The sequence below is a fragment of the Rhea pennata genome, chromosome 1 (genome assembly GCF_028389875.1).
Source record: "Rhea pennata isolate bPtePen1 chromosome 1, bPtePen1.pri, whole genome shotgun sequence".
NCBI lineage: Eukaryota > Metazoa > Chordata > Aves > Rheiformes > Rheidae > Rhea > Rhea pennata.
Genome location: NC_084663.1, coordinates 201,456,896 through 201,471,980, shown reverse-complemented (window position 1 = coordinate 201,471,980; position 15,085 = coordinate 201,456,896). Strand labels below are relative to the sequence as shown.

Here is a 15,085-nt window from a genome sequence, read left to right as displayed (position 1 = left end):
GAAATACTGATTGTCGGGTTCTTACTATAGGGAAAGTGAACTCTTGAGTTCCACCCAAACAACCGAAGAGAGAGTATCCAGTATTATTAGGACGGGTGGACTAGAATAAGAGTTTTTTTTCTTCCTGGAATAAAAAATAAACTGCTTTCATCTAGCAGGCCTGGAGCTCTAATTCACTCTCCTTCCCTGAGATTCTGGGGAGACATCAGCAGGGACTGGAAAGGAACAGGGCACACATGGGAACCATGGGTCAGGAGCACAATTTGTAATTCTAGCAGTAGATGTACACAGGCCCTTTAGGTGCCCAAGCCTTTATTCAGAAGGATATTTGTCTGTCTGTATTGCATGTGCAGGAGTCATTTAATCCACCAGTGAAATGCCATCCCCAAGAAAATACATCAGACAACAGAATATCCAAGCTTTTTTTTTTTTTTCTTTTTTTTTCTTTTTTTTTTTAATTATCAAATCAAATTGTATGAAGGGTAAATAAGTCTGTGTAAAAATTCAGGGACATAATGTGCAGTTCAAGAGCTTCTCCTTGATTATCCAGAAGAGTAAAATATTTTTGGAACATCTACAAGTATTAAATGTGAATTCTTTGTTTTTTGAAATATTATCTTCAAGAGTTTGCAGACTTGCGCCCTGTTGGAAAGAAACATAAAACATAAACTGGAAAGGGACATTTCAGAAAACTATATTTTATCCTCATTGTTTTCCTCTTGCATGCACCGAGGAAGGTAATGCTTAAAGAAAAGTACCCCTGGCAAAATCTGCACCTCAGGGTCAGTTCCAGTTCTACCCCATTGCTAATGCTGAGAAGTTTCTACATTCCCTGAGCTGTGCCATTGATCTGGTGAGTGGGACAGTATCTCTCATTTTCCTAGGGAGCAACATATTACTCAGCCCCACTCATTTAAATGGCTCATTTACTGAGCAAGGTGCACAGAATTTGTTCTGCAGTGTACAGCTGTGGAGGAAGTCAATGTGCCAGGCTGTCTGCACTGCTGCTCCATGAGCTGCAGTATGGAGATGATAGTGGATAGAGTGTATCAGAATGTTTTTTTTTTTTTCCCAAGTTTTCCCTTCTTACTTGATTTGTGTAATATGAGGAGGCCCTTGCAGTCAGGGAGAGTAGTGAAAGCTGTACCCCAGCAGGTTATATTTTCAAAATCAAATCTCATCGTGAATTTACCATATAACTTCTGAATTCCTCGCTTATCATCCTCTGAAAGCTGGAAGGTTTTCGGGTTCTCATATGAATATATAGGGTACATCAGAGCACCACGGACATTTGAGTGGGCAAGTCCCAAGGAATGGCCCAATTCATGAGCAGCAACAAGGAACAAATTGACTCCTACAGCACAGAAGCATAGAAAACAATGTTAAAGACATGGCATTACTTTTTAGCATACGGAGATTCTGAATAAGCAGGAGAATTTGCACCTTTCATTCCCTTGGAATGAAACTATGGAGTTTTGTTAGGTTTTTACAAGACTTTCCTATTTAATTGTAATATTTTAATAAAAACACTGCATGAGTAGGCATGCAAAGACCCTAAGTCTCTTTTCAGCTGTCGTCTTAGCCAACTTTATTCCCACAAGACAGTCATTGTACCTTTTCATACTTTATGTTGAAAACAGAGGGTTATAGTACTTGTTTAGCCCTTGAAAAGTGCTTTAAAATCGCAACAGAACAGACATTACGTAGCTGCTAAAGAAGCACAAGCACTTCAGAAATAGAGTTGAAAAGAAAGAAAGAAATGTTGGTACTGAAATACATGAAATGTTGTGGAAAGCATTTGCTATGGTTGTGTTCTTGTGATATATGTATTTGCTCTCCCATTTCTCATATACGCATATGGGTTTTACCTTGATTGTATTCTGACCACATTTCATCTTCATCAAAATGAGCATCTCCACCTAGCCCAGTTCCAGGTGCAAACGCATGAGCTAATGTGTTACCTCTTCCATCAAAAGGACTTCCATCACCATGCTCTGCATTTGAAAAGAAAGAAATGTCATCAGATGGTATCGGTTGTAATGTTTAAATTAGCAGTTTGGTGTATATCACTTGTTTGCATTAGTTGTATATTACTATTCTTTTAAAAAGTTTCCTATGGTAGCAGAAAGTTAAGATTTTAAAATCAAGGAGCAAGGATTAGGAAACACTCCCCAAGTTCATGACTGAAGTTCAAAACTTACATATGATAATGCAGGCTTACTTGCATAATTATTTACTATTTTTCCCTTTTGAAATATGCCTCATTTTGTATGTGATTCAAAAACACTGAACAATTTTTCTGAACCTTTTCCAGAAATATGTTTTTGAGACAGCATTAAGCAATTATTTCAGCAACAATACTTAAGGCTTGATAATGGTAAAGGGACTTAAAAGTTTTCACTGTTGGAAGGTGCTAGGCAGCTTTAGTTGTAAACACCCACACTTGCACTGATTTTAGTGGAAGTCAGAAATTTTGGATAGATAACCATGTTACTAAAGAGCTGAGTTCATTTGTTCTCCAGCCTAGGGGTAGGCTCTATTCTGTACTCATGTGATAATGTATGTGGGATGTTATCATTTCGTACCTTGAGTGCAAAAGCTGACAGGATAAAATATTTGTACCTACTTTAGAAAATTCCCTTTCCCCTTTAGGAGACCCATCTGGCTGATTCAATTCAGATATATTTGGGGGTTTGAATACCATTTTGTGTCTTTCCCCTACACCTCATGGATGGACCAGTGGGCATGACAACCCCTTGGGGCAGGGTTAACACAGGCAAAAGAGATCTTGTCTCAGTGCATGACAAGAGGGATTAAAGCCTATTCCAGCTTGCAGGATCCTTTTTCACTTTGACTGGCATGCTAGCAGAATTTTCATGGCAATATAATATGCTTCAAATGAATGAAGCAGGGACTTCAGCATTTGCTTGCAGTTGTCTGCATGTGAGCAAGGTGTCCTATTTTCCCTTATACTCAACAGAGATCTAGTACATATAGTTAATGGATCTAGAGAATAAGTCAGCCAAGCTGACTTGTTGAGTCAGTAGGCTTTTAGCTTGGCTAAATTCAGTTAGCTTAGATGCCAGACACAAGAGAAAGGTATGTCCTCATCTGTGTATTACTTTGGATCACAAGTGAGCTTTTGCATTTTGCAAAATGCATGCTGTAAATCAAATATGGACCATTGTATTTTAAAAATAACAGAAGTAGTCTCACCACGACGTGCAAATCCGATCACAATGTCTGCATATCCCTGATAAACTCTTTTGAACTGCAGTGGAGTCACATCACTCCATACCATGAAAGCTTTACTTATTGCTTCATCCACCTTTGCTTTGGGTAAATCAGGTGTATAATTAACAATCCTGGCAGCAAAAAGAAACAAATTAATGCCATTTAGGCATTTAAGTATGAAGGAACCCCTCATAGTTGGATACTAAACAACCCCTTTTCCTATAAAACCTGAAACATCACAAACCTGTAAGTCAAATGCTTGTTTCTCCATCTTGGATTTCCAGGAAATGTTTTGTAATCTGCTATATCAGGGACTCCACATCGGGGCTGGTTCATTATTTCCCTTGTTTCTGTATTTAATGTTCCAGTTACAGCCAGGTGGAAAAACCTCTGCATTGTTTTAATCCTTTCTTCTAAGCTTTGGCTATCTGTTTTTCTAAGAAGTGGAAAGAACTTATCGAGATATGTCTGAAAGAAGAAAAGGAAAGTAAAAGTCAATATGTATCGCTGTGATCTTTCAGTAATTGCATTTTATATTTGATTGTGTTGTTTCATAGTCCTGCAATCATTGCTAGTTTTATCTATATTTTTTCTTCCAATTTAGATTTACTAAATATTCTCTCTCTGTATTATAGAGTAACATGTATACAAACAACAACAACAACAAAGTCAATAACAAGGCAATAACATGAAGGCTTTGTAAGAGAGCAATCTTTTAAGTAAATGCAATTTACTGAGCATTCATATCCACAGCCTTCCAAAGTAGTATGTGTAATGTTTCTGAGATGTTTTAAAAATGACATGCCTCTCTTAATTTCTTAATTTACTAGTTTGGAACTTGTCTTCTTTTGCAAATGAGATTTAGGGAGTCTAAACCAGACAGCAACTTTAAATTGTTTTCTGTCACTTTTGCAAAGTTTATGACTGTATCTGTAATTGTTCTGTTAATGTAAGATAAGATAATATAAACAAACATGAAAGGAATGTAGTAATTAGGTCAAATACCAAAAAAAAAAAAAAAAAAAAAAAGATTATTCACAATACAGCTATGTTGTCCCACTGGTAACATACCTTTATATTCTCCAAATCTGTGGAGCTCCATGACTGTGTTGGAAAAGTAAGACTCTGAGGTAGGAGAAGGGCAGCACAAAGTAAGAAGTATTGCATAGTGCTTAGCCTTGCAAATGACCCTTGCAGAAGCCGAAAGTGTTCAATCTGCTGTCTCCCAAGACCACAGCTGTAATGCTTATATAAATCCTGAGAGCTGCATGTGGCAATCATGTACATGACTCATTTTTTTGGTGGTGATATTGTAATGGCATCATTATTCTAAGAGGTAAATGAAATTATGCTAAACAAATCTTTCTGTTAACTTCCCTGTTGATGTCATGTCACAGCTAGCAGCCAGCTTTGGCTCTCTGTTTTCTTATTATTCCAGCAGTGAAACCACAGGGGTATAGGGAAGTTCACTTTCTGTAGCTTCATCAATAGTTACTGTACAATCTATTCTTACTGCACTTCCTCCAAAGTTCTTTATACACAAAGACATTTTAAAACAACTATTTGGCCAGACAGTCTGCCTGTATTGGTTTATGCAGATGACGAGATGAGATAGATGGAAGAGTTATGTCTTCCAAACAACTGGCATTTCTTAGGGAGCTTGCATAAGACTGTCTAGCTAAATTTTCGACTCAAATTCTGTTGTCAGGAATCCTGTTGCTCCAGGAAATCTAGTTCACTGGTGTTAAAGAGATTTATGCTGATTTCAGTGAGATCAGAAGAGGAGCTCTTTAAATGTACCATTAGAAATAGGAGGTTGTGGGAAGCCTTTATGCCTTTCATCCTAAATGAGATGGCCTTTGAGGAGATTCTCTTTACATTAGACAATGGATATAAATCATAGCTTACAACAATGTGGGAAATCCACCAGGAAAAAAGAAGGGGGGGCTTATCCTAAATAATGTGATGCCATCCACCTTCAGTTGTACCAGTACAACCTGCTGGAGCTCCACAAAGCACTGAGGGAGTAAACCAGGGCTGAACTGGGCAGCCAGAACCTCCCTGGTCCCCTGAGACAAAAACTAATCTCAACTGCACCCCACCAAACACCACTGGAAGTGATATTTTTTGAGGACTGGAAACATCAGCCCCAAGCTTGGATTATGATTTCTTTCAGAATGTGCAGTTTTGTGACAATATTACCCTCAAAGGAAAGGGTACATAACTGGGAATAGACTGTGACTGTTTCTTATATTAGGATAGCTCACATGGGTATAGTTGAGCATGTGTGGAAGAGTTTTTAGATTACTGGCTTAAGTCAAGCCTACTTCTGTTTGATGTGAAGAAAAGACTTTTGCTTTCAGACATGATTTATACCATGATGCTACCAATCATGCAGAACAGAAGTAATATATCACATAGTCATCAAAGGTATAAGGCTTTGTTTAAATATCAGAACCAGCCCAGATACCCCTAATGTGGTCATTTTTGTATATTTTTGATAGGCCTACAGGAAGTTGTTAGAGGAATTTGAAGGCCACCACAGCTCCATTTCAGCTGACAGAGTATTGAGCAACTCAGTTTCTTTAACTGGGCCATGAGCAAAGCTGGAAAGAAGAACTCCATGTAAGCACTAAAGGTTGCTGAGAAAGGACACCATGTTGCATTGTATTTTTTGCTGGGAATTTGTCAGCTCCCCTCTGTTTTTGCAGAAAAGAGATTAACATTAAGATGTTAAATCAAAATCTTTCATTGAAAATAAATTTCATTTCTTTTGGTTCAAAATCAATGGAAACGAGTAATTCTAATAAAAAGATCAATAGCAAAATGAAATGAATGTTAATCTTCAAATATCTTATGTGTGTGAAATTTTCCAGACTTTACTTTTTTTCCTTGATCTGGAATGACAAATAATTTCTTGTCCAAACATTATAGTCACATCATTCGTCTTCAGCAAAGAACCTATCCCTATGTGAAAAAATATTGTCTGTGTAGCAAAAATGTAGAGAAAGCTCAAGAAAAGTCAGAAAAAAAGTTGTTACAGATATTTAATAACAGGGGTTGCCACAATGAACATAAAAGTGCTCCATGCTGTAAAATTCTATGAAGAAAATTCACAATATTGCCACTGAAATTTTACAACTTGACATTTTCTGAGGAGGGTAATCCTGCTGTGAATAAGGATGCTTAATCAAACTGTCCTATGAGGATCCAAAAGCCTTTATGGTCTAGAGAAAACTGCACATGGGCATAGAAACTAAAACCTGAGCCTCTTTTGGACACAAGCAATTTTGTTCTCAAAGCAGAATGAAAAAGTGAAGTAGAATGGAATGATTCAGTGGTGAATGATCATTGTTTGCTGGTCATTTGACTCGGACAGGATGCTTAACTGGATTCTGGCCAACCTGAATGAAGCCAACAGGCGAGTTAGCCTTTTATTGCAAGTCAAGAGTTGCTCAAATGTCTTTGTGAATAACAAGCAAAAGGAATGGCCAAAATTCCTGGGAATTACTTTGTTTGTATCGTCTGTGAATTAGGCAATATTGTATTTGAGCACCTACTAAACTAGGTAGTTCTGGCTTATCATCTCTAAGATGTCCAATCTCCTCTGCTTTATTATCTGGATATTTATCTCGACTGAAAAAAAAAATTTGAACCTGGAAAATATTTCTGCAGATTGAAATCTTCTTTGACACGGCAGTTGCTTGAGGCTAGTCCCAATGAGGCACAACCTGCTTCAGAACCTGAACTTTCTGTTTTTTGCAAAGAATGAGCCTTCGTTCTTCTTATCTCAGCTCCATGCTTTTGAATACAAAACTGCCTCTGAGCAACACAAATCTGGAGTCCTGTGATGATTATTACTGGCTGTTTTTCTTGGCTGGGACCTAGACAGTAGATGGAGGCACATCTCCATGGTTTGTGTGTGCCATTTCCCTAGATTATACCCCTCTGGGAGTTCTCTTCGAAGGAGCCAGGGGTTCCAAATCCATATTAAATTCTGGGCTATATATCCCTTTCATAGACTGCCCGAGGGAGGAAAACTCAAAATTTTCAGCCTGAGGCAGCTGCTGTGACCCTGAGGCCAGGTGCTGGCCAGCTGTCAGTCCGTCCCTGCAGAGCTGCAGTCCAGCTCCTCCCTCCTCCTTGGCTGCATCCAAGTGTGCTGAGCCATTTCCCTACTGGATACACCTCATGCCCCACAGCCTTATGGAAGAAAAAGCCTGAGGAAGGGATTAGATCTTTAAGCTCAGCGCAAACAGTGTTACAAGAACTATCACACTGCAGTTGCTAATAATTAATCAGTCAGGCTTAATATATCTCAACCTGTGGGTTTAACCATTCCCTTATGGTGTCTACAGTTACATTGCATTAACAGCTTTGTATCTAGAATGGTTTAATTGGGAAATTGCTTGGGAAAATTATGTAAATATAGATATAAGTTTTTACATTAATCATCTTGAGCAATAAGCGACAAGGGAAATTGCATTCCTGTAAATGTTATTTGCCTGTGCTAGGTCTAACATCATTCATGTCTACTTCCTTGATTAATGCCATGGATCAGGATTCTCTCTTTCCTTCAGGTGACAGACACGTATGGATCTATCAGAATTTTTCATATGAGTAATTTTCTTTATTCAATTTAAATTGAAGTCATAAGATACAACCTTTGAGTATATGCACTCCTTCCTTCCTCCAGAAGCCAAGACATAGGATGGAGGGAAAGGAAAAGAATAAAAGGTTGGTCAGCTGCATTTCACTGCGGTATAGAGCCAAACCTAGCCAGGAACAGGAGCAATGACATAACCTCATATAGTTATCTTTCATGTGTGAACTACCTTTCTTTAGCTTGTTGTCCACATTCATTCAAATCTGACTCAACACTACCTTTGAAAGATGGGATCAAGACACAATCTAAAGCCCTGTGGATGTCTTGTCCTGTCAAAACCGTATTCTTTCATGTAGAAACCCTTTAACTTAGTACCTGGACTAATACAACCTCAGAGGACTTTGAAGTCCCACAGCAAATCTCTGTGGTAAGCAGAGTCCCATGCAAAACAGACTGAGATTAGTCATCCTGGTCATCTAATGGTGTTTCAAGGGCAGACAGAGTACCTTCTGGTAGTATGGAGAGGCATTCTACACCCGGCTATACACAGTAAACATAAAGATTTACAGCAACCCAAATTAAGGAACAGTCAATGTCTGATGCTTTTCCTGGAGATCTGCTCATATCCATATCTGATCAGGACAGCACAGTGAGCTTGGGCTTGCATGATGACTGAGGTCAAGGTTTGAAAGACAGAGTAGAGACAGCAAGACATTATATTCTTTCCTAGACCAGAAGCTGCAGCCTCATTTCACAAAAAGCAAATTATGCTGAGTTTTGCAGAATGGTGCATTTTGGTTTTGGCACTATTGAAAAATTGCATAGCCAAAAAAGGACTGCTTGCTGTCAAGTGGTAAAGAGTGAGTCAAACAGTCTCACTAAAATTTAGTAGAACAGTTGTTCATGTAACTGCTCACCAGCCTGAGTGGTTGCTCAACCGGATTCCAAGTGACTAAGCAAATCACAAACACATGGAAAGGGCAGAGAGGAAATTTTAGAAAATCAGTGAAGTCCATTCAATCACATACCAACAAAAAGTGCTGAGATGGCGTAGCCATCTATACTATTCTGATTCTCTTGAAGTATAGTCTTATTTCTTGGGAGGGCATATTATTCTGCTGTGTTTTACACAAACTGTCTGTTATGCAGCAGCATCAAAGGCATGGGCCTGTGATGGGGAGAGTAACCCTGAGATTTGAATTCAATCTAAAGTTTGTTTATGTCTGAATCCATTGAGTGAGATTGGACTTAGCCATGGGGCTCCACTCTGATGTGTGAAAGTTCAAGCAGGCATGGAAGAAAGCCAGCCTGCTTCAGTGGGAAACTCATGAGTGATCTCAAATGCAAAAAAGAAAGCCCACAGAGAATAGACGTGGGGATGGGCTATTTAAACATTTTGTCCAAGCATGCTGGGGTGGAATTATGAAAGTTAAAACACAGCTGGAGTTGAAACTAGTGATGATGTGAAGGGCAATAAGTATATTGGCAGCAAAAGAAAGACTAAGGAAACTGTGGTTGCCCCACTCAGTGGGACAGAAAGTCTGGTGACTAAGAATATAAATTTCTCTGTTTTTACTGGTAAGATGTACCCTCATGTTTCCCAGGTCTTGGAGGCCAGAGGCAGTGTGGCAAAATATCTTTTGAAGTTGCCAAAATAATCAATTTTGACATTACCAAAAAAAGGATTACTTTTTCCAGTTTAAAACAACTACTTGCTTCAGAATTTGTTCACTGACGAAAAAAAAAGAGAGCAATATAAAAGCTGAAGCAAACAATTTCATTTAACCTAATTTAAAAATCATTTTTTAGATTATTTGTTTCAAAACAGTTTGAGATTTTGACTTTGACATTGAAAAACTTCAGGAGACATGAAAACCATTTCCCAGTAAGTTTTACTACTTTTGTCCTATTTGTTAGAAATATGTTTCTCTCTGTTTCTTTGAGATTGAGATACAACACTTCTGACTAGATTCCTAAAATAGACTGGGTTATTTGGACATGTAGCTGCCTACTGATCTTGTCATTATCTATCAGGAAAACATTTAGCTGATTAGTTAGCTGATGAGTATAGTTACTTAAAGACACCTGAAGTATGATAATTCTCACTCACAGATGGTCATCCTTAGTTGTAAAAAATATTCTTATAATTTCAGCATGTTTTAATAGACGTGCTCATGACTCCATCTGCAATGCATTTATTCTAGATTTTTCCTCAAAACTGAGAGAAGAAATACAAACTGATATAGCCACAAGACCTGTTAACATTTCTCTTCAGTCTGTTATGATGGATATATAATTTAAAAGCAATTCTGATCTTTAATTTGCTGTTAAAAGAATTTTCTTTATGAAAACAAAGCATATTACAGTTCACATTATGACATTCTTGTCCTGTTGTGTCATGGTTATTTGTAGAGCACTGGAACATCCTTTCACCTTTCTTTTGGAATTTTCTTTGTGATTTCTTTTTTGTTGTTTAGTTTAGGTCTTCCATCTTTCCACCTTCCTACTTTTCTACATTTCAGTTTGTTTTTTTTTCCTCCGAAGATCTCCTCTCAAAATTATTTAACAGTTTACCCGTGCTTCAGAGCTACTTCTGCCTCCAGAAGATTTGACAAATGAGTATGTTACAATAGTATATGAAATGTATATGTTAATTAGGGACCTTCTGGTGTTGCAATTGGCTTTAGCAGTAATTTGATGGTATCTAATTTGTTAAAAGCTAAATAAGTACATTAATCTACATACTTGGAAGGTACTGGGATTTTTATCTAAAAATTAGTGTTTAAATGTCATTTCATCATTTCCTGTAAATACAACCTCTAGCCTTTTACAAGGCAGTGACTCCACTTCAGATAAGGCATTACTCAAATGAAGCACTGACCTTGTTCCTCTCTCTTTCTTCTCATTTTTCTTTGTTCTAAACCCCATTTTTTTATGTTTTTGCCCTCTCTGAGAATGCCACTAGCCAGAACTAGGAAGCACATGGGGCATCTGAAGCAGGATGTAGGTAGGTTTTCGAGCTCTTTCAGGCCAAAAAAAGGAAGAGGAAATTTTGTGTCACAATTTTGGGTTGCCAAAAGTCTGCCTAACTGATGCAATGAGAGTGGATCTGGAGGGTGAACCAGAGGGTACTGAGGCCTGGACACCTCTCAGGGTTACTCCCAACAGCTCCACGCCTGGTCCAGCAGGCTGAATGTCCATCAGTGGGTAGGTGCACTTTCTGGCTTAGTACCATTCAAAAGGTTTGCCTTTGCCAGTTTGCTCATGCCCAGACTGCTCCCCAGTGTGAACCAAAGTGTGAAGAGTGGAGACGGCTGGGAGACTAGTTTCAAATGCGCACTCCTGATCTGAAGTGGAATGCTAACAGAGGCACACCCAGCGTCCCAGCCCTTCAAAATCAACTTGATGTCATTACATTTTCTCTGAAGACAATTATAATTGTTGACTAATTGATGGCTGACCACAGGTCTGGAACAACAAACTTTTGTGCACTTTAATCCTTTATAATTCTTTGTATTAATGTGCAACAAAAGAGGATTACACATTAAAGGAAGACTCTCTAGTCCTGACTCTGTGTTCCAAAACTTTACAGTAGCCTCACAGTTTGCGTTTTTACATAAGGTAAGTTTACATTTTTGTATAACCTAAGTGGAGGAGGAAACTAGTGTAGTTCACCTGACTGATGCATAGAAAACTACACAATATTTTGCTATAAACGTACTACCTTTTCCAGTTAATATTTGCTCCCTAGCTGAACATGGTCTCTCTCTCCCTGATGTTATTCTGACTTGCCCTGTATGTAGTTGCCATTTATTGCTGTGTAAAGGGTGGAAAGAATTTGACTCTGTAGCAGTGATAACAGATCACTTTTGCGGTTGTCTTTGACCATACTGCAACAAAGAGAAAAAAGATCAGACCCCATATGTTTTGTATGATCTTAATACGGTAGTTTTTCTGTAATTTATAATTAGTTTGAATTCATTGCTGATGTGACAGCAATATACAGTGAAACGAGAGGTGAAGTACGAGGAATGACTTTGGGCTTTCTGTCTAATTCACAACACAAGGATGTTAGACTGTATTAGCTGTCACAGCTATTGCACTGTGGATTATGATGGTTTCCCAACTACTGAGAAAAAAACTTGTCAAATAATGTAAATATTCTTTGCAACAAGAACGGCTCTTCTTGTGGTTAACGTAGTCAATATTGCCATGACAATTTGTCATTAAAAGAACAAATGCATCATATTTTTCATGACCCCAGTATTTGTAGAATTATTAGAATCTTCATTAAATAGTATCATTCCTTGCCTTAGTTGTTAACATAGTTTCCTGAGATATAACAAAACCACTCATTCCACTTTCATTTGGTATGTCTGACCTAAACTACTGAGGTCTGTCAAATTAATTACAACAATACATGGGCAGGAGTTAGCTTCTGGAAACTGGTTTTGTCATACCAATCCAAAGGTCTTAAAAAAAAAAAAAAAAAAAAAAAAAAGAGGAAAGAAAGGTCATATATGCCGGGAGGAAAACAGCAGCAGATCATAGAACAGCTCTATATTTGCCCACTAAGCCAAATTTTAGGTGCTGTTGTATGAAAGTGAAGTTCACGTGCTGATTCTAGAGCATCGTCTTTACGATGCAATAATTTGGATCTATGTTTGATCAACTGTTTCTGTTATGGTTGACAATTTTTTGTCTTGGACCCAAAGGATGGGTGGCCCGTCATATAGAGCTTATAGTGTCTTTTATACCTCTGCAGAGTTCAGACTCTGTTGCAATAAGACATTTCCCAGAATTCTTTTACTGTAACCTTCATGAACTCTGTGGGCTTTATTTCTTTACAACTTTGTCTTGTAATGGCAATTTAAACTGAAGCGAAAGCAAATGTAAAATCAGAAGAGATATTACTCATTTACTTTTTTTTGCAGAGTACATACTAGGAGGATAGCTCTTGTAATGTTTACAGTAGAATAACATTAACTTGCAAACTAAGTATAATGGAAAAACAAAGATGTTCTACCATTGGAGAATCTGTAAAATGTGTATTTATAAGTAAGCAAAATAGATAAAGAATAATGCTATTGAGTGGAATGGAAAGTGTGTCATGAATATACCTCCAGATGGCAACGCATGTGGTGAACAAAAAGTAAGTGAATACACTAGGCAGCTGAGATAATACTAATCTACAAGGATGGTGAGACTATAATGACTGAAAATATATAAGAATATATTGCTGAGGCAATGATTTAAACATGCCTACATTTAATGGAAAAATATCATGATTAATTATGTAAAGAGAAACTTCTATTTTCAGGCTGTAACTTCATGAAATCATACTGACTTGCCCATAGTAACTCCACAAACTAATCTGCGTAAAGGCCCCACTTGGTTTAGCTATCATGTGATTAAAGTGCCCTTGCAGAAATCAGGAAATTATCCCCACTTCCTCAATGAACTAACAAGCCAACCCACTTGAAATGAATATTTCTTTTTCAGCAGCTGTCTAGCCAATATGCAACCGTGAGACTACAACATATCTTCTTAGGGGAGGAGAGGTTTGCTTATTTTATATATACTAACCAAAGCTACATTGCTGCCACTAACTCTTTTGAACATTACCAAACAAAATATAATTAAAATTTCATTTCACCATTATAGCTGTGGGATGGGAGAGGTTTGGACAAAGGAAGAAACTAGCAGATGGATCTCTCAGACAGCTTAATCTGCTCTTGCAATGGCTGAGATAGCTGAAAAGTCTCTGACTTAGAAGCAGGCTATGAGAGACCTCCTTCTCAAAACTGCATATCCTCTCTAGTTTGACAAGGAGTAAAATCACTGTCTTGAGGTAAGGCAGAACCAAAGCTGGTACATTCTGCCCAAATACTGAATTTTCATGGAAAAATGGAACATGTTAAAAATATGCAGCCAGCTTATTCTCACACTATGGTTACTGTGCAGGCAGAGTACAGTTATAGCATCACAGTGTGTTTGAGGGTGAATGAAGATGGACAAGCAATCCACACAGTTCAGCAGGGCTAGATTTGCTGAGTCTACATACTGTGATGTACTTACAGATTGTGTGTTGTGAGATTAGAACTTTAATCAGACTAGTTTACAGCTTCCAGACTCTTTCCTTTATAACTCTAGTTCTTTCATGTGATACAGAATAACCTGTTTAAGTTACATTAACTTCTAAAAATTAGAGAGTACATCCCTGTGGAACAGAGAAAACAATCTTATAATAGCAGATAGCTATTATAAGACCACTGTAACTCAGAAACAGCATCTCAAACTATTACTGTTATGGCAGAAGTGGCACACAAAAGTTTTATAACAAGTGGAAAAGAGAGTGCAGTATAAAGCAGGAAAGAAAGAGAATATGTACTGAGAAAAACCTCATATGTACATGTATAGCCCAAACTCTAACTTTGCCTAAGATAATCTCACTCTTAGCCCTTCCCTGCATCCCCAGTCCTTTTTCCAGAACAAGGGATATTGGCTTCTGGCACTTCTCCTGATTGTTTGAGACCGAGAACACTAAGCATGGAAGACTGATCAGTTTTAACCTTCTCTATTAACTGGTACTGTTACACTCACCCTCTCTCATAACATATCTAGTTCAACTCAGGATTGCAACAAATCTAGACAACACACTGAAATCTAGCATAGAGCTTCAGCCTTGCCTTCTCCTAATAGCATAGCATATCAGTAACCCTGCTCCTAAAAGTTCTACAGGAGTTTATTTGTTCTCACCCTACTAATCACTTGACTGAAAGGCCTGTTACTGCAACTTGATTCTTCACTTTTTTTTCTCTTTCGGCTTTTGCATTCTCTGGCCTACTTGCTGATTTTTGTGGTTTCCTCATTAGGTGATTACTACTGAGAAGTCTCAGTTGGGAGAGAGCTAATCTTACATAGATTAAGTTGGACTCAATTCTTTCTAAAAGGACATACACAGAAGTAGAAGGCATAATATATATTCACCTAGTTCAGTGCTTTTGCAATGTATGAAAAGATTGAGTACTAGTAAAACTGAAATTTTAGCAATAAATGAGTCTATGATCATTGCAGTCAGTAAGAGTGAAATAACAGATTTATGCTAGAGCAAATTTGTCCTTAGAAGGAGTTGCTGGAGTCATGTGAAGTGTGAGGAAGTTTGGTAAAACTGCATCTGTGTCAACTCTGCAAGTTGAAGGGAGAGATCACAAAACAACCATATTTGTTCCTTAGATGTTGAGA

General features: G+C 37.9%; 1 protein-coding gene across 1 annotated transcript; it reads right to left on the bottom strand.

Moving 5' to 3' along the window:
• Positions 1 to 466: 466 nt before the first annotated feature.
• On the bottom strand, positions 467 to 4,448 carry MMP7 (matrix metallopeptidase 7). The gene is made up of 6 exons (XM_062577667.1): positions 4,306 to 4,448; positions 3,479 to 3,702; positions 3,217 to 3,365; positions 1,869 to 1,994; positions 1,193 to 1,354; positions 467 to 642 (listed from the first exon to the last, which is right to left on the bottom strand). The coding sequence occupies exons 1-6, from the start codon at positions 4,399 to 4,401 to the stop codon at positions 620 to 622; spliced, it is 780 nt and encodes a 259-aa protein (XP_062433651.1). The 5' UTR covers positions 4,402 to 4,448; the 3' UTR covers positions 467 to 619.
• Between the last annotated feature and the right edge of the window lie 10,637 nt (positions 4,449 to 15,085).

Coding starts and splice junctions, on each gene's coding strand:
- MMP7 (XM_062577667.1), bottom strand. CDS start 4,401: ATGCAATACTTCTTACTTTGTGCTGCCCTTCTCCTACCTCAGAGTCTT. Junction 1,995..3,216: donor GATCGGATTTGCACGTCGTG/GTGAGACTACTT, acceptor TTTCAAATGCAG/AGCATGGTGATGGAAGTCCT. Junction 643..1,192: donor AGGAATTCAGAAGTTATATG/GTAAATTCACGA, acceptor TCTTTCCAACAG/GGCGCAAGTCTGCAAACTCT.